This window comes from Pseudophryne corroboree, chromosome 1 (genome assembly GCF_028390025.1).
Source record: "Pseudophryne corroboree isolate aPseCor3 chromosome 1, aPseCor3.hap2, whole genome shotgun sequence".
NCBI classification, from domain to species: domain Eukaryota; kingdom Metazoa; phylum Chordata; class Amphibia; order Anura; family Myobatrachidae; genus Pseudophryne; species Pseudophryne corroboree.
In genome coordinates, this window is record NC_086444.1 from 734,578,175 (window position 1) to 734,601,813 (window position 23,639).

A 23,639-nucleotide genomic window follows, 5' to 3' on the forward strand; every position below is an offset into this window, starting at 1 on the left:
ACCCCGACTGGGGAAATGCACAAGGAGGGCAGCGGGGGAAAGGCGTAGGGCCCCGCCATGCGCCCCAGGCCGATCTCCCCGTCCAATTTCCGACGGACCTCCTGCGGGAAATCGCGAGCCGATTTCAAATTCTGTCGCGCCACCACGTGCACCGAATCCGAAATGGGCAAACGAAAACCGTGCTGAAAACCCTCGAAGAGGAAAGACGCAGCCGACTTGTCGGGGTATAAGCTAAGCCAGCGCCGCAGCTCGGGAACTCGGATCGGGGAGAAGGCTTTACTTGCCAACTCCCCCGGCCTCGGCAGGAGCGGAGGGCTTACCGTTTGTCGCCGAGGTGCAATCCTTGGCCGGGTGACTTGCCCCGCACAACTTACACGAGTGGCGAAAACGACAACCCGCCCCTTTGACGCATTTTCCGTCGTTGTAGGCAAAACACTTCCCTTTTCCTATTAAACGGGAGCCCGACGCCCCGGGCTTCTTGACCGCGACGTCCGGGGTGGGCTTAACCTGCTGCGTGACCTCCAACCACACCTCGACATCCTTAAAACCCGCGGGCAGGATGGGATTGCCATCCTGATTGCGACGGAATTTCTCGTCGTAATCCCGCCAAGCGGAACCCTTGGACTTTAAGTACATGTCATGTACTAAAAACAAATACTTAACTAAGTTGGGATACTCCGCGGGACGCGATTCCGTGTAGCAAGCAGTAAAAACCAAAAAACCTCGCAACCACTGGTGAAAATTGCGGAAAGCACTTTCCCCAATGCCACCCGGCTTCTTGGCTGCCTCAAAACCCTGACGCATCTCATCCGTAAGGGTGAAGATGTCAACGTACTTCCCTTTGTGGATTTTTTCCCGCATACGCTTACGAACCCCCCGCGAAACCGCTGTGTTGGCGCAATGCACCATCTCCGTATAACGGGGGGGGTCCAGGGGAACTGCTGCCGCTGGCGCTGTCACTTTCTGCGCCTCCTTCGCCATGCGCCGCGCAATAAGTCTAGCTAATTTACGCGGGCGCCGTGGCGAACCTGACGAAACACTGCTAGATGAAGAAGAACTACAGGATGAACTGTGTAAAGGAGGGGCATGCTCACCATCGTTAGAAGGTCCAGGGACAGCGTCGTCCGGTGCACCCGACTCCGGTGGCGGCCTAGCTTCTCCCGACGATGCCGCGGCCGCGGCCCCTTGCGGCCTTCCTCCCCGACGTGACGTAGTCCCGGAAGCAGCTAGCACCTGTGGGGAAGAAACAGAGGGAACAACAGGCGCGGGGGAAACCAGCGGGGGAGGGGGCCAAGCCCATACGCCCTGTGGCGGAGGGCCGGCGGGAAGCTGCGGGGGAGGACCCCCGCCTGAGGGGTGTGTAACGGCGTGGGGAAAAACAGCCCCGGCCCCCGAATAGACCCCCATGGAGTAAGCAGGCCGCCATGACGCATGCGGCGTGCCATCGCCCGCCACCGAAGGTCCGGACGATACCGGGAGGAACCCCGGAGGGGGAGGGAGGGGCGGCAAAATGTGCGCCAACTGATTCGTTCCAGAGAGGGACGGCCAGTGCTGCGAGCCCGCAAAAGTATGGAGGGGAACCGTAACCCGGGGGCCGCCGACCGACCACGTGGTTTGGACGCCTGCGCCCGATCCGGCAAAATACGGAGAAAATTGCGGAGCGGGCGCTACGGATAGGCCCATGGAGGACGCCCCGGCAGCTGCCGGGAATGCCGCCGCCAGGGGCCAAGGAAGGCCACCAGATACAAACTGGCCTCCGGCGAAGCCCTGCTGTGTGGCAAATGAGGGAGAAGGGGCGGGTAGGTGGTAAGTCGCCGCAATGGACGACTGCGTTGCCACCATCTGCAAGGCCCCCGCCGGGCCGGGGGGGGGGGGGGGGGGGGGGGGCGCGCCTGCAACCCGACGTACGGGGACGTCGCCACGGGCAGCCGCCCAACGGGCGACCGGGGGCCCAGCCAAATTGCCCCGGCCGCGAAGCGGACGCTGTAACGGCCCCAGCCCCGCTCCCCGCCGCGGGAACCCGCGATAACGCTCCTGTCACCCCGTGCGTAATTCTGTAGCTGGGCGCCACCGGCCCCTCCGCAGGGAGGGGTACATGCCCAATAGCAGCCGGACTGGGGACAGCGGGCACCACACCCTGCTGCCCCAGAATCATTTCACCCCTCGCTGAGCCAGTCCCCCCATCCCCCTCCGCACCCCCCCCGCGGCCGCCCGGCACCACGTGGGCGCTCGAGCCGCCGCCGGGAGCCGCCGGCGGGGGAGGTGGGGAAGGGCCGTCGCCTCCTAACGCGCAGGGCACTGGAGCCGCAGTGGTAGCTGAGGGTGCCGGGGACGCCGGGGACCGAGGCCCGGCCGAGCCGCGCGCCCCGACGTCACGTGGCGGGAGGCCGCCGGCCGCTGGTCTCACGCTGGCAGGGCAGCGGGCCGTCGCGGCCCGACCCCGCCGCATGCCAGCCGCCGTTGTAGGCAACCTCCGGGAGGGAGCGCTGCGGGAACGGGCGCGGGGGGTGCTCACAGCATCTAAGAGCCGGCGGGGTGGAGGGGCAGAGCGGCGTGGTCGCGGCATCCTATAGGGGGGGGTGCACAGCGTATAATTATAAAATTTTGTAGCAGTGGTAACAGTATGCAGCAGTGGGAAACAATGGAGGGGGGAGCGGGTGCAGAACCAACAAAGATAAACTAACAGGAATGAAAGCAAGTGCTGTGACAGGTACTTATCCTTCCTGGGCCATATAATGATGGCAAGAGGAAGTCTGAGGAAAATAGCCCTACCCTATATACTAACCTAAGTCCCACCTATTAAACTTGATGTACAACTTTCTAAACCAATAGAACAAACCACAGGGAAAACTGATCTGCCTAGCAACTGCCTAGTCATTAACAACCAATCGCAAAAAATTGAGCTCTTATATGGCCTCAGGCTTATGCAGCCTTCAGCTTATCTAACGTGAATAAGGGATACTACTAGGGTGGCCAATCCCGGGATCGGGATTGGTGGGATCCTGGGATTTTGGCCTAAAATTGGATGGGATTGAATCCCGGGATTGGAGTTTACAATCCCGGGATTTTGGGAGTAGCCACCAACTGTTTTTTTCAATGCCGGTCAGAGATGAGCATTTTCAGCAGGCTCCGACGCTGCCTGGCTCCCCCTGCCCCCAACTATGCACACTGCGCAGCGTGACGTGATGTCAGAGGTCGTGCTGCGCGGCCTGACACCAGCCGTGCGCGCCACCCAGACCACCCGCACCTCACCTTGCCGCCCGCAGCCCTCTGGAAATCGAAGCCTGTACAGAATATGGTGATTTATTGTGGGATGGGGTATTGAATCATTTAATTCATTTTAAAAACAACCTACTCCGGGAATCCTGGGATTTAACGTTTTTTAAATCTCAAAGCCCGGGATTGAATACACGTCCCGGGATTGACCTCCCTAGATACTACTGTGTGGCCTAATGTGTATAAGGCGTGCTACTGTGAGCGTGTAACATGAATAAGGAGTACTACTGTGTGCTGTAACATGAATTAGGGGCACTACATTGTGGCATAATGTGTATAAGTGGTACTACTATGTGACATAATGTGAATAAGGGATGCTACTGTATGATCTACCGTGTATAAGGGGTACTACCATGTGGTGCATTGTGAATAAAGAACACTAATGTGTGGCATAACATGAATAAGGGGCACTACTGTGTGGTGTAACATGAATAAGGGCACTACTATGCGGTGTAATATGAATTAGGGACACTACTGTATGGTGTAATGTGAGTAATGTTGCACTACTGTGTGGTATAATTTAAATTGAGGATACCATTGTGTGGTTATGCCCCTTCACTGCAAGACCACACCACTTTTTTTGGCACTGTCCCTGTTCAAAATATGACCGTGGTGGCACCAGTACTATTTCTGGCACAGGGCACCGAAATGTCTAACTATGGCTCTGGGCATACTGTATTTTCCACATTCCAGGAGCACTACTTGAAAAAGTAAATTTCCAGCTACAAAATGTCAAACATACACAAGTGGCACGTGTTACAAAGGACTGATATACCCTCACTGACAGGAGTAATGTGAACCATAAATGAGCCTAAAATGAGAAGCAAAGTACATAAGTAGAAAAGACTTAGGGGCATATTTACTTATTATCGGTATTCATGGCAATATGATACTTGCATGCCGCCGAATGCAAAGTCACTTGCAGGAACAGGGGCTCCAAAAGGAGACCATGCATGTACAACGGACATTGCCGGTTCCGAAGGAACCTTCTCCCCGTAATTTTGTGAATTCGTAGCCCATAGGCTACTATAGGATAAAGCCATATGGAGATGGTGTTATCCTATCGGCAAAATTTGGAAAATCTAACAGCTTCTATGGGGTCTGCAGCCACTCTCGGAAATAGTTCTTCCTTCATTCATGCGGCGATCCTTAATATTTGCGGGTATTCTCAGAAATATTATTTGATACATAGGCCCCATAAAGTTTTATGTGATGAAATAAGAAGCTGTAATGGGTTAAGCGTTGGACATTTAGGCTAATGTACCATGTGCCTTTCAGAATAATATGCATCCCTATGCACAACACTAGTTACTCTTAAGCGGATGACAGGCATGTAACTTGATGGGTGCTGGGTGGACCATGTAGATTACTGGTATAAAACCAAGGTGTCTATGGGCGGTATTCAAATGATATATCACGCCCAATCTCCTTTCTAAAGTGATCCCCGTTATTAAGCATATCGCACCCATAGTAATCAGGTTTAACTGTGTAAAGTGTTGGGTGCTCTCGCTACCCCGGGGGTAGCAAGCTGAAATGAATTTACCACGTCTGTCAGCAGAATAAGAATGGGTGTGGAAGGGGGTGAAAAGAATTGAATACCGCCCTTTGAGTGCAGATCTAATACATTTGAAAATAAGGTCCAGTGAGTGATAATGTAGAGATGCACCCAGGTGGTGATCTATTCAATAATACATCATTATTGGGATGACGGGGTCAGTGCTAGTGGTCACAATGTTCCATTATTAAAGAAGTTAACAGATTTAACTGCCATGGGTTGTTGGAGACAAAACTATATGGAGTGCTGTCAGAAATGAGAGATATGGAACATGATAAAACGTTTTTCTAGGTAATGACAAATAGGAAAGGCCATGGACAATATACAATGGCCCAAATGCCCACGTTTATAACACCCCTCACTTACAAGTATATTCTGTGCATAGGCTATAGAAGACGGGTTCACTACGATATGCCGTCGGTCGGGCTCCCGGCGACCAGCATACCGGCGCCGGGAGCCCGACCGCCGGCTTATCGACAGTGTGGCGAGCGCAAATGAGCCCCTTGCGGGCTCGCTGCGCTCGCCACGCTATGGGCACGGTGGCGCGCTACGCACGCCACACTATTTTATTCTCCCTCCAGGGGGGTCGTGGAACCCCACGAGGCAGAATAAGTGTCGGTATGCCGGCTGTCGGGCTCCCGGCGCCGGTATGCTGGTCGCCGGGAGCCCGACCGCCGGCATACTGAAGACCACCCATAGAAGACGAAGATCCGCACAACTCCACTGTGGAAATGAACTATTAAAATGTATTAATTAGATATTGGCAGGGATCAAGTGACCCCTCAGAAAGCAAATATGGAAGATAATTCCCCTTCTGTAGCAGTTTTACTAAGAAAATAATGAAAACATATATAGTATATACTATACACCATATTTTAGGTGAGATAAAGATGATCAAGGGATATAATTTCCTTCTGCCAATATGAATCTTTCTTTGGGGGAGATTTATCAAAGCTTGGACAGGAATAAAGTGGAGAGAAATAAAGTCCTAACCAATCAGCCTCTGTCACTTTACAGTCTGTGTTTGAAAAATGACAGAAGCTGATTGGTTGGAACTTTATCTCCAAGCTTTTATAAATATACTATTCTTAGCTGAACTGGCCTCTGTCCACGCAGGTAAAAGGCAAGTTTTTGCATACAGCACAGTTGCAGATGCGATCTGACGCAATATTGTGTATGTCCGTCCTGCAGTATTCTGAGTTTGGAACGGATTTGTATTTCTATGAAATTGGTCATTTCAGTGCGCAAATTGTTGCAGTATCATAGGAGTGCCATGGGAGTATCGTTAATGTGCACGCAAAGCTCTGCGCGATTCTGAGTCATATATGCGACAGAGTCATAAAGAGCCTGGCCTAGTTACTTTTGGCAGTGTGGCCTAATGTAGGGAGGCGTGGCCATGTCTCCTTACAAACCCCCAGCAAAAACAGTGTGATTGCTCCCCCCGCACATCCAGAGAAGCCCCCCTGCACCCACTACAGCCCAGCACACACGCAACCAAAGGTAACCTGTTTCTGACAGAGCTCTTGTACTGCAATAATAACTGTTGTGACTAGTATAAGAAAAATTGGGCAGCACAGCTATCTACTTGCAGAAACCCGCATGAACTCCCACATTAGCTGAATAATATCTTGTAATAGCATAAGGTAGTGAATCTGGCTTACACAGTTGCCCTCAAATACAGCAAATTTGTGTACAATCCAGCATAAGCCCCACTGTGTACACTCTATATTTTCTTCATTTTCTCGGGGTGGTATTCATGTGACCGGCGGTCAGCAGACCGACGGTCACATGACTTCCCTCAAAATCCCGCCCTCTCACTATCCCGATGGTCGGCATGCTGACCAACAAGGACTATTTCCACTCGTGGGTATCCACGACACCCACAGAGTGGGAATAGAACCTGTGGCGAGCGCAGGTCGCCACCGAGCCCGCCGGGATCCCAGCGTTGGTATGCTGCCGCGATCCCGGCATCGGTACCCTTTTCTAGGACATTCCCTTTTCTAGGACATACCCTTTTCTAGGACACCTGCAACAAAAGAGAATTTCCCTTCTGCATATTATCTGCCTATAACTGTTGTATAACGCTCTTATAAAATGAAAAGTCCCCCTTTATAGTTTTACAGTAGGTAATGTGAGAGGAAGACAGACAAGTATAACATAAGAAGATAACAAGAAGTTGCCCATAGTAACCAGCTTTGAGGATACATTTATCAAGTACAGTATATTAAATAAAATGATAGGTAAATGCTGATTGGTTGCTATAGGCAACTTCTCCACTGGTCCATTTGTTCACTGCTTCATACATCAATCCCTATGTTCCTTGAAAATAAACAGATTTTTAGTGACAGGCGAACAAGATCATGTGACCAGGCAGGATGGAGGAAGTTGGAATCAATGGAATATGGTGGGTGAGAAAGAAAAGATTCGTCATGGAGAAGAATTGATACAGGTAAGACAGGATGAAACACTAAAGAGAAAGAAAGACCTGTAAGAGAGACTGAGGGGTCTATTTATTAAGCAGTGCTAAGTCCTTTCTCTGGGTTTTTTAATGTAACATTAGGGAATCCACTGAGAAATCACTGAGTATTCTGTTTTTACAGCTTTCTGTTTACATAGAACTTGTTATTGGGACTACTGCATATGTTTATCAAGTGGCAAACAGATGAGTAACTAGGTAATGCCATCTTGAGATGCCGTTACCTATATCTACAATGGGTGACCAGCGAAAGATATTGCTGGGACTCCTCGCAGTGAGAATAAGAAAACCACTGAATAGAAGTGGGGTTTCAAGTGAAGTCCCCTGGAATGGCACCCTGTTACCAGTAGCGCTGTGTTAGTGCTGCCTGGAACATCCTACAGTGCATTCAAGCAGCTTCTCCACCTTCTCCTGTCTGCGACGCACCCTCTCCTTCATGTGATGTCCCATGTTTTGGGGGAAGTGGGTGCCCAACGTGGCAGAGAACCTTGCTCTGGCACTGTTTGAGGGTGTATTTTATACTTGCCATACATTATTTGATTCTTTTATTTACATGGCTCCACAATGTGTCTGCAGCTCCATACAGGAAATAGCAATACAACTGGACATCAATACATAGGATAACTATAACAAAATAATACAACCAGACGCAGGGTAGAGGAATGGGGAAGGGATGGGTACAGTACCTTGGGAAGGGGGGAGCCGTTTAGTGGCTTACGCTGGGTCGGACAAATTTGAGTCTAGTCCGTACAGATTATAAAATGCACACATAGAAAATATGTGGGTGCATACTGTGTGTTCAATCAGTGGCATCTCAAGCTGTATCCAGTTTCACATCACTTACATGTGCTCCAGGTGTATTTCTCGGGTAACAATACACAACAGTAAACACTGCATGTGCCATAGGAAATGTAATTAACATCTGTTTACTTGTTGAAACAGAAATATCGATAAAGAAATTAAAATAGTCTGTTGTGGTCACAATCAGCCAATCAGAAATGACCAGATGGTGCTGATGATCCTCACTGCTTTTCATTGCACCAGCCCTCTAGCACCCACAGGAGATATGTTCCTGGCAGGTGTATCTGCGTATGCCACCATTTATATTATATGATCACGCACTTACTGTAGTTGGCCTACAATGATCCAGCCCTTCCCTCCCTTATTTCACCTCTTCTTGCGTAACGTGTTGTAACTGTAAAATGACAAAATCTACTCACACACCTATGTGTACTTCTTTTGTGTGCATGTGCAGTAAGAAAATACACACCTTGCTCAAAAAACATAATGTATGTCTAATTCTATATGAGAGCCTTTGTGTAAAACTCCTATAAACATGACTTACCCCGCATTATAATATGTAAATATAATAGTTTTAGTCCATCTCTAAGCATTGTCTACCTTACAGTCAAGGATGGCTCAGAGAACATGAATTTCTCTATACAGACAGTGTAGCCTTCAATGTAAGTGAACTAGATTATACAATGGAGGTGTCTCTATTGTTACTAAAGTACATACAGCATATACGTTATGATCTATAGATCCAACTACGCACCAGATTTAAGAAACCAAATACCAAATCAGTAATAAATAATAATCTTCAATGTAATTGAAAGGGACAACAAAATATAAGTTCAATTACATGACTTTTATACATGAAAACATTCTTGTTTAATAGTTTTCTTTTTAGAATCTTTTAGGGATTATCTAACACAAGATATATCTGACTGCACTTGTTTCACATTTTTATTGTCAGGAACATGAATAGCAGCCTTTAAGGTTAGAAAAGTGTAAACAGTAACTAAAGAAGCCTATAAAAAAAGACTAGTCAGTTGTAAGCACATCTGTCCACAATCATAACTTATACTAGACGTAGCATCTTATCAATAAAATTTATAATGATAAGATATGCTCGCACCAATGATAACTTCCCGTAATAATAAAGAAGTGTGAGGTCAGTTACAGGACAAATGCTTTTTCTAACAGAGGAATAAGTATCTGAAATCACTTTATTTACCAGGGAGCGTGGGCGACTGTAAATCGTCTTTGCATGCGATTATTCCGGCTCATGAGCAGTCTGCGTAGTAGAAGTGGCGAGTTACGTGGTGAGTTGCAAGGAGAGCTAATTGGGGAGCTCCGTGGAGAGCTTCTTGGAGACGCCAGCGGAGAGATGCGAATAGCATTCCTCGGAGGGGGAGAAGCACTTCTTTGTGGCACCTGCATTTTTCTGTCTTACACAGGTGAGATGGCAGAGGTGCAGTCTGGTGAAAGAAATGCCAAATTCTTTTGCGCAGGTTTTCTGCCTGGGATTACTGGGAAATGTTGGCAAGACTCTGAAGTGGCAGAGACATTAAGTCGTTCCCATAGGCTATGCATGCATAAATCATCAGATGTTTCTTTCTAAAACAAGGTCAGTTTAAACACAATGAATAGTAATCAGTAGTCACCTCATGTAAACAGGGTATATATATGTATTTTTTTTGGTCCAGAAAGTTGAAGTAGATTCTCATCAGGACCGGTGATCCAGCTGTAGTTCTAGTCTTGCTTATAACGCCAAAGTACTGGTGAACTTCAAGCACTTTGCTTTACTTATCACATGCAGTAAGGAAAGCAGAAACAGTACTCTGTACTTCAGTTGCCGTTCGTTACCTGTTATTCCAAAAACATTAAAAACTTCTTACATGATATTTTCAGATGAAACACTTTCCTTTGGCTCCCAGAATACAGAGTGTCAGCTCTTCAGTGGAAAAATCAGAGTACATGTTATCCAGACTTAATGCATTCTTCCTCTGTCGCACAGTGACAGCTGAAAGTATAGAGAACGGATCCTGTTGCAGTTTGTTTATCCACACTGTCTCCAGCAGTCTCAACCAGCCCTACGTCAGTCAGCAACTCTCTTCCTTCCTCATAAACCGCGGCTGGCAGAGTTTTTGGGAAACCCATATATGCTGTCAGGTTTGTAGGGAACTAACAGGATATGAAGGATTATGTTTGTATGATATCATAAGTATCATACTGTGGGATATATTAAGGACCTGCAAGCTCACCATGTGTTTGTGTGAATGTAACCTTGCTTATGCTATATGCTAGGTAAATATATTCTCCATGTAATTTTACTACTATTACTACTACTGCTAATAATAATAATAATAATAATAATAATAATCGTATTATTATTTTATATAGTGTTTTTCTCCCCCTCCCCCCCGACACCATAAAATAGGGGCCACAAAATAGCACCAATTCATAATATGCTGCACAGTAGTCTCCATTATTCAAATTACGCCGCACAACAGCACCACTTAGCATCACTTACACACATTACGTCAGGTAGAGCCCCATCATACATTACGCCAGGTAGAACCTCTGTCACACATTACACCAGGTAGAGCCCCTGTCACACATTATGCAAGGTAGAGCCCCCTTTTACACATAACGCCAGATAAAGTCCCCTTTTACACATTACGGAAGGTAGAGCCCCCTTTTACACATAACGGCAGGTAGAGTCCCCTTTTACACATTATGGCAGGTAGACTACCCTTTTACGAATAAGGGCATGTAGAGTCCCCTTTTACATATTACATACACCAGATACACCAATACACATACAGATACATCGATACACATACAGAGACATCAATACACATTCAGATACATCAATACACATATACACATAAAAATACACCAATACACCTAAAAATACACCAATACACATACCAATACACATAAAAATACACCAATACACATACAAATACACCAATACACATACAAATACACATCTACACATAAAAATACACCAATACACATCTACACATACAAAAGCTACTACAATAGTCAGGGAGCAGGACAGGAGGGAAGAGTGCTGCAGGATGCTGTATAGGACGGACCACCTGCTGAGGCTACCACCAGCTGGAACCTCGGTCGCAGCAACCACAACCAGACTTCCCCCACCTACCCTCGCCGGGAGCAACTCACCATCTTAAGTACACTGGCCGCCCGCTACACGCCTTCATCACCCGGAGAGGAGACAGAGCAGCACTCGGAGAGGAGACAGAGCGGCACCCGGAGAAGAGACAGAGCGGACACCCGGAGAGGAGACAGAGCAGCATTCGGAGAGGAGACAGAGCGGCACCCGGAGAAGAGACAGAGCGGACACCCGGAGAGGAGACAGAGCGGACACCCAGAGAGGAGACAGAGCGGACACCCGGAGAGGAGACAGAGCACCGGAGAGGAGACAGAAGGGACACGCAGGCAAGGCAGCACAACACAGCGACCAGCCATCCGTTTTGGCCGCATATCGGTAAATCCGCTACAGCCAAGATGGCCGCCTCTATCACACCACCAGTATTCTGGCCCTGCATTCGGGTGTTGCCGGTGATCCTGTGCCCGCAATGCACTTGCGCTGTGTGCCAGGCACCACTGGCACACACCTAGATACGGCCCTGGCTTGACCGCATTATCACATCATCGTGGCCCCGCTACGTAATGTCAACATTACTGGGATTCGTGCTGAATCGCATCATGCCCCCCCCCCCCCCCCACCACCACTAAGGACAGCGACATAAGGGGGGGGGGGGGAAGTTACTGGGAGATGTGGAGGGGAGGGGGGGGGGGGAGGATGCAGGCAGGTGGCACTGGCTTGGAGACTTGCTGACTTTTCCAGGAGTGTCACACAATTTTTGGGAGCTTAGGGAAGTATGGATAACAGATGAGGCAGCTGTAAATGTATGCTGTATGTGGATTGCATCATTACTATCCACTTGTCATACAGAAAGTGTTTGTTACACACAGAGTTTTTGTTATTCAGAAAGTGCTGCTGTAATCATAGTTCAGTATGACTGTCAGGTAGTACAGACACACTTCTGCAGCTCTCCAAAGTCCTGCGGTGATTTGCATACAGACCACTTTACAGCAGCCATCTTGGGTGCACTACATAGGTTACATAGACAATGATTGTATGAGATGACATATAATAGGACTGCTACAAAATACTAAAATGAGATAAATGATCCTTGCAAAATCATCAAATCCATGCAATTTTCATCCTACTGTACATGAGAGTACCATGTGAGGCAGCAAATGTGGGGGCACTTTATAAGTTACTGTGCAAGATAAGAAATACATGGAAATAAGATATAAGGGTAAAATGGAAAATAGCTACCAAGATAAGCACTGAATAAAGTACTCAACAAGTTGTTTATCCAGTTCATGAAAGTACAGGTGAGGCAGCCATTGGGGATACCGGTCCTCATTCCGAGTTGTTCGCTCGCTAGCCGCTTTTCGCAGCAGTGCACACGCTAAGCCGCCGCCCTCTGGGAGTGAATCTTAGCTTAGCAGAATTGCGAACGAAGTATTCGCAATATTGCGAAAAGATTTTTCTGTGCAGTTTCTGAGTAGCTCGAGACTTACTCTTCCAGTGCGATCAGTTCAGTGCTTGTCGTTCCTGGTTTGACGTCACAAACACACCCAGCGTTCGCCCAGACACTCCCCCGTTTCTTCAGCCACTCCCGCGTTTTTCCCAGAAACGGCAGCGTTTTTTCACACACTCCCAGAAAACGGCCAGTTTCCGCCCAGAAACACCCACTTCCTGTCAATCACACAACGATCACCAGAACGAAGAAAAAACCTTGTAATGCCGTGAGTAAAATACCAAACTTCTTAGCAAATTTACTTGGCGCAGTCGCAGTGCGAACATTGCGCATGTGCAATTAGCGGAAAATCGCTGCGATGCGAAGAAAATTACCGAGCGAACAACTCGGAATGAGGGCCACAGTCTGAAGGGTAATCAATTTGTAGAAGTGCTAAAATTCATTATACTAAAATACAACTTATTTTAAGAGCACTGCTCATAAAGTAAACCACTCATGATGGTGTATTTAGGGATAATAATTCAAATGACTTACTCCCAATTTCTGCAAGATAATAAAGTAAATGCTAATTATAAGAAGGTGACATTTTCTACTAACCTTAAAAAAGGATTGCAAAAAAAAGGGATATAAATGACTACTCAATACTTAAAGCAGGAGAAAGTGGTATATTGATAACCAGGCCCTTCCATCTTTTGATGACTGCTTAGCCATCAGTTTCATTAATAGAAAAGATAATAATAATAATAATAATAATAATAATAGAATAAATTACATTTCTATAAAAAAAATGTAAATGTAAACATTAAAACATGATTTATTAAAAAAAAATAAGATTTTACTTCCCGGTAAATCTATTTCTCGTAGTCCGTAGTGGATGCTGGGGACTCCGTAAGGACCATGGGGAAAGACGGGCTCCGCAGGAGACATGGGCACTTTAAGAAAGAATTTAGGTTCTGGTGTGCACTGGCTCCTCCCTCTATGCCCCTCCTCCAGACCTCAGTTAGAGAAACTGTGCCCAGAAGAGCTGACAGTACAAGGAAAGGATTTTGGTAATCCAGGGCAAGATTCATACCAGCCACACCAATCACACCGTATAACATGTGATAACAACCAGTTAACAGTATGACAAATAACAGAGCATCAGGTCAAACCCTGATGCAACCATAACTTAACCTTTATTGAAGCAATAACTACATACAAGTATTGCAGAAGAAGTCCGCACTTGGGACGGGCGCCCAGCATCCACTACGGACTACGAGAAATAGATTTACCGGTATGTAAAATCTTATTTTCTCTAACGTCCTAGTGGATGCTGGGGACTCCGTAAGGACCATGGGGATTATACCAAAGCTCCCAAACGGGCGGGAGAGTGCGGATGACTCTGCAGCACCGATTGAGCAAACACAAGGTCCTCCTCAGCCAGGGTATCAAACTTGTAGAACTTTGCAAAAGTGTTTGAACCTGACCAAGTAGCCGCTCGGCAAAGCTGTAATGCCGAGACCCCTCGGGCAGCCGCCCAAGAAGAGGCCACCTTCCTAGTGGAATGGGCCTTAACTGATTTTGGCAGCGGCAAAGGAAGTGAAGGAAACGGCCCAGCTGGAATTCCTCCGTAGGAGCATTCCTGGCCTCACACCAAGCAACATATTTTCGCCATATACGGTAATAATGTTGAGCTGTCACGTCCTTCCTAGCCTTTATCAGCGTAGGAATGACCTCATCCGGAATGCCTTTCTCTGCTAGGATCCGGCGCTCAACCGCCATGCCGTCAAACGCAGCCGCGGTAAGTCTTGGAACAGACAGGGCCCCTGTTGCAACAAGTCCTGTCTTAGAGGAAGAGGCCACGGGTCCTCTGTGAGCATTTCTTGCAGATCTGGATACCAAGTCCTTCGTGGCCAATCTGGAACAATGAGTATTGTTCTCACTCCTCTTTTTCTTATTATCCTCAGCACCTTGTTATGAGAGGAAGAGGAGGAAATACATAGACCGACTGGAACACCCACGGTGTCACCAGGGCGTCTACAGCTATCGCCTTAGGGTCTCTTGACCTGGCGCAATACCGCTGAAGCTTTTTGTTGAGGCGGGATGCCATCATGTCCACCTGTGGCAGTTCCCACCGACTTGTAATCTGTGCGAAGACTTCCTGATGAAGTCCCCACTCTCCCGGGTGGAGGTCGTGTCCGCTGAGGAAGTCTGCTTCCCAGTTGTCCACTCCCGGGATGAACACTGCTGACAGTGCGCTTACGTGATTCTCCGCCCAGCGAAGAATTCTGGTGGCTTCCGCCATCGCCACTCTGCTCCTTGTGCCGCCTTGGCGGTTTACATCAGCCACTGCGGTGATGTTGTCTGACTGAATCAGAACCGGTTGGTCACGAAGCAGGGTCTCCGCTTGACGCAGGGCGTTGTATATGGCCCTTAGTTCCAGGATGTTGATGTGAAGGCAAGTCTCTTGACTTGACCACAGACCTTGGAAATTTCTTCCCTGTGTGACTGCACCCCAACCTCGGAGGCTTGCGTCCGTGGTCACCAGGACCCAGTCCTGAATGCCGAGTCTGCGGCCCTCGAGAAGGTGAGCGCTCTGTAGCCACCACAGGAGTGACACCCTGGCCCTGGGGGATAGGGTGATCAACCGATGCATCTGAAGATGTGATCCGGACCACTTGTCCAGTAAGTCCCATTGAAAAGTCCTCGCATGGAACCTGCCGAAGGGAATGGCCTCGTATGATGCCACCATCTTTCCCAGGACACGAGTGCAGTGATGCACTGACACCTGTTTTGGTTTTAATAGGTTCCTGACCAGTGTCATGAGTTCCTGAGCTTTCTCCATCGGGAGATAAACCCTTTTCTGGTCTGTGTCTAGAATCATGCCCAGGAAAGGCAGATGAGTCGTAGGAACCAACTGCGACTTTGGAATATTTAGAATCCAGCCGTGTTGCCGTAACACTTCCAGAGAGAGTGCTACACTGATCAGCAACTGCTCTCTTGATCTCGCTTTTATGAGGAGATCGTCAAAGTATGGGATAATTGTGACTCCTTGCTTCCGCAGGAGTACCATCATTACCGCCATTACCTTGGTAAATATTCTTGGTGCCGTGGAGAGACCAAACGGCAACGTCTGAAATTGGTAATGACAATCCTGTACCACAAATCTGAGGTACGCCTGATGAGGTGGATAAATGGGGACATGAAGGCATGCATCCTTTATGTCCAGAGACACCATAAAATCCCCCCCTTCCAGGCTTGCGATGACCGCTCTCAGCGATTCCATCTTGAACTTGAACCTTTTCAGGTATATGTTCAGGGATTTTAAATTCAATATGGGTCTGACCGAACCGTCCGGTTTCGGGACTACAAACATGGTCGAGTAATAACCCCTTTCTTGTTGAAGGAGGGGAACCTTGACCACCACCTGTTGAAGATACAATTTGTGAATTGCAGTTAACACTATTTCCCTCTCGTGGGGGGAAGCTGTCAGGGCCGATCTGAGGTATCGGTGAGGGGGCATCTCCTCGAATTCCAGCTTGTATCCCTGAGACACAATCTCTATTGCTCAGGGATCCAACTGGGAGTGAACCCACTTGTGGCTGAAATTTCGAAGACGTGCCCCCACCGGGCCTAGCTCCGCTTGTGGCGCCCCAGCGTCATGTGGTGGATTTTGTAGAGGCTGGGGAGGACTTCTGTTCCTGGGAACTAGCTGTGTTGTGCAGCTTCTTTCCTCTGCCCCTGCCTCTGGCAAGAAAGGACGCACCTCGGACTTTCTTGTTTTTCTGTGATCGAAAGGACTGCATTTGATAATACGGTGCTCTCTTAGGCTGTGAGGAAACATATGGCAAAAAATTTGACTTTCCAGCAGTAGCTGTGGAGACCAGGTCCGAGAGACCCTCCCCAAACAATTCCTCACCCTTGTAAGGTAAAACCTCCATATGCCTTTTTGAGTCGGCATCACCTGTCCATTGCCGAGTCCACAGGAACCTTCTGGCAGAAATTGACATAGCATTTATTCTAGAACCCAGTAGACATATCTCTTTGAGCATCTCTCATATATAGGACAGCGTCTTTAATATGCCAAAGGAAAATTGGGTTAAGGATGCCGCACAAGAGTAAATGATGTTGCATGAGTAGATAATTAATGTAAGTTTCCAAGAAAACCGACCAACCGAAAAAACTTTCGGAATTAATCACCATCTACCATTAAACTGTCAAAGTTGTGGGTAGAAAAAAGGAGGGTGATTGTCGATGGTGCTCCCATGGGTCTATTACATTGGTAATAAAGAGAAGAGAGAAAAAGAAAAAGAAACCCTTGTTGGGAGCACTCACTCTTGGAAACAATGGAGAGTTAGATAATACTTGATAAATTAGGTATTTAAAACGTAACTTTTAATTATTTATGGGTAAAATACGGAGTACACCCTGTTTTGTTGTTTAAAATGTAATTAAATAAACGTGAATCATTGGTTTCGAATTACCGCTGTGAATATATAGGTGAAAACATGTATATATATAAGGCCAAAAAATTGCAAAAAAAGGTTCGGCATGAAATATGGCAAAATCAAGGAATGTGCCCACCAGGTATTGTTTTTTAGGTTAGTGCAATAATCTGAGTATTGCCGTCAAGTAAAACCTACAACACCAGGTATTCCTTAGTGGTCAACCACCTAAGTACTGACCAGGCCCAACACCGTATTGCTTCCAAGATCGGACGAGATTGGGCATGCGCGGTGTGGTGTGGTAGTAGATTTCGGTTTGAACAGCTGGTATGCAGCTATCAACTACAACACAGACCTGGTTCTTGAAATGGGCAGATAGCCTCTTAGAGAAGAGACATATGTTTGACCATCATTGCACCGAATTGTATTCCAAATATATAGGTATACTAAGGTTTAAATCATATGATCAGTCGGTTTTGCCAAACTGAGCCGCCTGCATGTTGCTTTTGATTGTGTGTGCTATGCAACATAAATCCCCAATGGATTTTTCACACGTAGTAGGGCATAAGAAAACCCTTGTTGTACTGATGACACGCCAACAAAAAAACATTAAATAATGAAAGTAATGTAATGTCATTAAGGCTGAAAATTATTCAAAAATATCTTTATCAGCTGTACAGACAGACTGGCAGATAAATAAATAGGGAATGTATTACAAAAGACACAAACCCTCCTGCCCACACTTAGGCTAAACGGAACCTTAGAGCCTGAAACGCCGCATGCTGTCTGTGTGGCAATCTTGTTGCCAAAATGAACCACTAAACATGTATCCACTGAATCTCCACAATAAATTAATCAAAAATATGGCATGCCGAATATAATTTGTGCTTCATTGGCAATTGTATATACAATCATTCATGTGCTCATATTTAAGATATCTGTGGGGAAAAAAAGAATTATGCTGCTGAATATGCAGGAATAAATGAGTGGCAACATATATGTTCCAATTGCTGCAGCTATAGTGGATGACAGTTTGTAGCTATTTTGTAATGTGTCTGCCCAAAATTGACACAGAAAAAAGTACAAATAAAGATAAGCTGTGTATTGATAGCACTTATGAAACAGATTGTTCCATATATTGTAGATGTACCTTATATAACTGGCATAATTTGCCGAAAAAAATTTAGGACCAGTGCACCTGTTGTTTAAATTACATAAGTGCGTGGCCGGAGAGCGGGAGACGTGAAAGTGCAGGATATAACTATAAGTGATACTTAGAGCCGTCTGTCGTCTGTCTCCTGTACTGCTGTGTGCCGCTGTCAGTGCCGCGTTCAGCTCGAGTTAACGAGCTGTGAAGATCTGCGGCTTGCCCAGTCTCCTCTCCTGCCGGTCTGCTGGACCACGTCCACCTCCCCTACGTACGTTTCACAACGAGCTTGTTCACGGGTAGTGTGACACTACCCGTGAACAAACTCGTTGTGAAACGTACGTAGGGGAGGTGGACGTGGTCACGGTGAGCGCGCTCACGTGACCAGCAGACCGGCAGGAGAGGAGACTGGGCAAGCCGCAGATCCTGCACTTTCACGTCTCCCGCTCTCCGGCCACGCACTTATGTAATTTAAACAACAGGTGCACTGGTCCTAAATTTTTTTCGGCAAATTATGCCAGTTATATAAGGTACATCTACAATATATGGAACAATCTGTTTCATAAGTGCTATCAATACACAGCTTATCTTTATTTGTACTTTTTTCTGTGTCAATTTTGGGCAGACACATTACAAAATAGCTACAAACTGTCATCCACTATAGCTGCAGCAATTGGAACATATATGTTGCCACTCATTTATTCCTGCATATTCAGCAGCATAATTCTTTTTTTCCCCACAGATATCTTAAATATGAGCACATGAATGATTGTATATACAATTGCCAATGAAGCACAAATTATATTCGGCATGCCATATTTTTGATTAATTTATTGTGGAGATTCAGTGGATACATGTTTAGTGGTTCATTTTGGCAACAAGATTGCCACACAGACAGCATGCGGCGTTTCAGGCTCTAAGGTTCCGTTTAGCCTAAGTGTGGGCAGGAGGGTTTGTGTCTTTTGTAATACATTCCCTATTTATTTATCTGCCAGTCTGTCTGTACAGCTGATAAAGATATTTTTGAATAATTTTCAGCCTTAATGACATTACATTACTTTCATTATTTAATGTTTTTTTGTTGGCGTGTCATCAGTACAACAAGGGTTTTCTTATGCCCTACTACGTGTGAAAAATCCATTGGGGATTTATGTTGCATAGCACACACAATCAAAAGCAACATGCAGGCGGCTCAGTTTGGCAAAACCGACTGATCATATGATTTAAACCTTAGTATACCTATATATTTGGAATACAATTCGGTGCAATGATGGTCAAACATATGTCTCTTCTCTAAGAGGCTATCTGCCCATTTCAAGAACCAGGTCTGTGTTGTAGTTGATAGCTGCATACCAGCTGTTCAAACCGAAATCTACTACCACACCACACCGCGCATGCCCAATCTCGTCCGATCTTGGAAGCAATACGGTGTTGGGCCTGGTCAGTACTTAGGTGGTTGACCACTAAGGAATACCTGGTGTTGTAGGTTTTACTTGACGGCAATACTCAGATTATTGCACTAACCTAAAAAACAATACCTGGTGGGCACATTCCTTGATTTTGCCATATTTCATGCCGAACCTTTTTTTGCAATTTTTTGGCCTTATATATATATATATACATGTTTTCACCTATATATTCACAGCGGTAATTCGAAACCAATGATTCACGTTTATTTAATTACATTTTAAACAACAAAACAGGGTGTACTCCGTATTTTACCCATAAATAATTAAAAGTTACGTTTTAAATACCTAATTTATCAAGTATTATCTAACTCTCCATTGTTTCCAAGAGTGAGTGCTCCCAACAAGGGTTTCTTTTTCTTTTTCTCTCTTCTCTTTAATATGCCCCAAGGTCAACAATACAGTATCCTTGTCTAAGGTATCAATTTCCTCAGACATGGTATCCGTCCATGCTGCTACAGCACTACACACCCAGGCCGACGCGATCGCCGGCCTCAGTAAGGTACCTGAATGTGTATAAATGGACTTCAGGGTAACCTCCTGTTTGCGATCCGCAGCATCTTTGAGGGTAGCCGTATCCTGTGACGGCAGGGCTACCTTCTTGGATAAGCGTGTTAAAGCTTTGTCCACCTTAGGGGAGGATTCCCAGCGTAACCTGTCCGTTGGCGGGAAAGGATACGCCATAAGAATCCTTTTGGAAATCTACAGTTTTTTATCTGGAGATTCCCAAGCCTTTTTACATAACTCATTTAGCTCGTGTGAGGAGGGAAAGGTTACCTCCGGCTTCTTTTCCCCATACATATGTACCCTCTTGTCAGGGACTGGGATTTCCTCTGTGATGTGCAACACATCCTTAATTACTATAATCATATAACGGATGGATTTAGCCAATTTTGGCTGTAACTTTGCATCATTGTAATCGACACTGGAGTCAGAATCCATGTCGGTATCTGTGTCAACAATTTGGGATAGTGGGCGCTTCTGAGACCCTGACGGCCTCTGCGACATAGGATCAGGCACGGGTTGGGACCCTGACTGTCCTGAGGCTTCAGCTTTTTCTAACCTTTTATGCAAGGAATTAACGTTATCATTTAAAACCTTCCACATATCCATCCAATCAGGTGTCGGCGCCGTCGGCGGAGACACCACATTCACTTGCTCCCGCTCTGCTTCCACATAGCCTTCCTCATCAGACATGTCGACACAAGCGTACCGACACACCACACACACAGGGAATGCCCTTTTTGAAGACAGTTCCCCCACAAGGCCCTTAGGAGAGACAGAGAGAGAGTATGCCAGCACACACCCCAGCGCTATAAACCCAGGAATAACACAGTAACTTAATGTTAACCCAGTAGCTGCTGTTTATATATTGTTTTTTGCGCCTAATTATGTGCCCCCCCTCTCTTTCTACCCTCTTCTACCCTGTATCTGCAGGGGAGAGCCTGGGGAGCTTCCTCTCAGCGGAGCTGTGGAGAAAAAATGGCGCTGGTGAGTGCTGAGGAAGAAGCTCCGCCCCCTCGGCGGCGGGCTTCTGTCCCGCTTAAATATGCAATTTTTGGCGGGGGCTCATACATATATACAGTGCCCAGCTGTATATATGTTTAACTTTTGCCAAAAGAGGTCCAAAATGCTGCCCAGGGCGCCCCCCCCCCCCCTCTGCGCCCTGCACCCTTACAGTGACCGGAGTATGTGAGGTGTGTGGGAGCAATGGCGCACAGCTGCAGTGCTGTGCGTTACCTCAGTGAAGACCGGAGTCTTCTGCCGCCTATGAAGTCTTCTTTGCTTCTCATACTCACCCGGCTTCTGTCTTCCGGCTCTGCGAGGGGGGCGGCGGCGCGGCTCTGGGATCGGACTGCGAGGGTGAGATCCTGCGTACGATCCCTCTGGAGCTAATGGTGTCCAGTAGCCTAAGAAGCAGGACCTAGCTTCAGAGAGTAGGGCTGCTACTCTCCCCTCAGTCCCACGATGCAGGAAGTCTGTTGCCAGCAGAGCTCCCTGAAAATAAAAAACCTAACAAAATACTTTCTCTCAGCAAACTCAGGAGAGCTCACTGAAAAGCACCCAGCTCGTCTGGGCACAGTATCAAACTGAGGTCTGGAGGCGGGGCATAGAGGGAGGAGCCAGTGCACACCAAAACCTAAATTCTTTCTTAAAGTGCCCATGTCTCCTGCGGAGCCCGTCTATCCCTATGGTCATTACGGAGTCCCCAGCATCCACTAGGACGTTAGAGAAATCAGGCATTTCCCCCCCCCCCCCCGTTAATCACATTCCAAGATGGCAATAATAGAACAAGTATTGTGGTGGTACAAGTAAATGGACATGATAAAAATAGCCATATAGTTGGTGAAGCACCCATTTCCATTTTCAGTATTGGTCCGCACCTTTTAGTAAACATAAAGTGACATAAAGCTTGGACATAATCACTAAACAACTAGGACAGCACTTGCCCCCTGCATCACCAGTACCAGTTTTCAACTGCTTAACCAACTTCCTTCTCCCCTGCACCTTTCTCTCATAATAGACTCTCTCTCTCGCTGTCTCTCTCTCTATTAGATTCTCTCTTATTAGACTCCACCCTCAGTTCAGGGACTACGTCAATCCCACAGAACGGGCTTGCACCCACTGTCTATCTATGATTCTGTGATACTATGCTCTCCATCTTTATTTTAACGAAACAGAACCCAGTCACGGCTGGGGATGATTATATACAGATGAATCCCCTGTGAGGGGTATCTTTAATGTATTCAACATTGCTTATGCTTCAAGTAGAAAAAAAGGATACACCTGACCTTGGGGCAGTTTCTTTCCAGCAATGAGATAAATAAGGCACTTCCAGGACCTGGTGGATGAGAATCGCTGTTTACTAAAAACATATCGGAAAGGTAGATGCTGTACTGGAATAGTACAATGACAAACATCAGAATCCACTAACAATGATGCAGGAGGAGAGATCTCACCAAGGTAATGGCCCACATAATTGGACCACCAGGAGGAGAACTTGAGGAGTGGACCAATCTAATGAAATTGAATGGAGTTTTAACCCAATTAGAATTGAATAGGATGGTTGTGGCAGGACCATGAATGTTATTTACTCAGCACGTCTGACGAGAACAGGAATGGTACATTGATAGACAGTGCCATCGAGTATTCTGCTTCTGTCAGTAACAGTGAGAAACATGGCAACCTCCAGTGGCTGGAGAAGGATTTTTTACTTGGTAACCAATTCTGATGTAATAAATTCCCTGCAGCTCCGGAATACACTGCTGGGTATTCCATGGTCACCATGATGTGATCTGTATTACTAGAATGAAATAGTGAATGGTTCATCACTCTTAAGTTAGCCTCTCCAAAACTTCTTAGGACTTGTAATTTCCTGGAAGAAGGAGACATTTAGAAAGTATGTGTTTTGAAGCAGTACAATAGCAGTAAAGTTTATTCTGAAACCTTCTGTTTGTTCTTCTGGAGATAGTCCGGAGAGGCCCAATTGCATGGGTTTATCTGGGGTTTGTACTGGTTCTTGGAAGCATGATGCCAATCGAATCTAGGGATGGGGAACATTACACAGAGATATTAAGGAATTTTTTAGTCATTGTGGTTTGGCATGATTAACCCAAGGTATGGAATCTAAGAAGTACCTGAATTTCTCCAGGGAACGGCGCATGGGCATATGGTCTTTGGTGCAAGAGATCCACAGGTCGTGGTCCCCCTGATGATTACCACTGGACTATCTACGAGTAGTAGTGCAGAATCAGGCTGCAGTACAGAATCAGAATACAAATGGAAGGTTAAGCAAGCCAAGGGTTGAGATCACAGGTAAACACTTGTAACTGATGAAATAAGCAAAAGGCACAGGGTGGAGTTACAAGGTCAAAGATAGACAAGTGGCACAGGGGAACAATAAGAAGGTAACAGCACACAGCATA

At 46.7% G+C, this 23,639-nt stretch overlaps 1 protein-coding gene and 2 pseudogenes across 1 annotated transcript in view; 1 reads left to right on the forward strand and 2 right to left on the reverse strand.

Moving 5' to 3' along the window:
- The window catches only part of PDE4C (phosphodiesterase 4C), a 652,343-nt gene extending 642,223 nt beyond the window's left edge, over positions 1-10,120 (reverse strand). The window contains exon 1 of the mRNA XM_063916145.1: positions 9,325-10,120. Coding sequence (XP_063772215.1) covers positions 9,325-9,530 — 206 coding nt within the window. The 5' untranslated portion in view covers positions 9,531-10,120. The remainder of the gene's footprint in view (positions 1-9,324) is intronic.
- A 7,171-nt stretch (positions 10,121-17,291) lies between these two features.
- LOC134944727 (5S ribosomal RNA) lies at positions 17,292-17,410 on the reverse strand (annotated as a pseudogene).
- A 2,207-nt stretch (positions 17,411-19,617) lies between these two features.
- LOC134944730 (5S ribosomal RNA) lies at positions 19,618-19,736 on the forward strand (annotated as a pseudogene).
- The last annotated feature ends 3,903 nt before the right edge of the window (positions 19,737-23,639 follow it).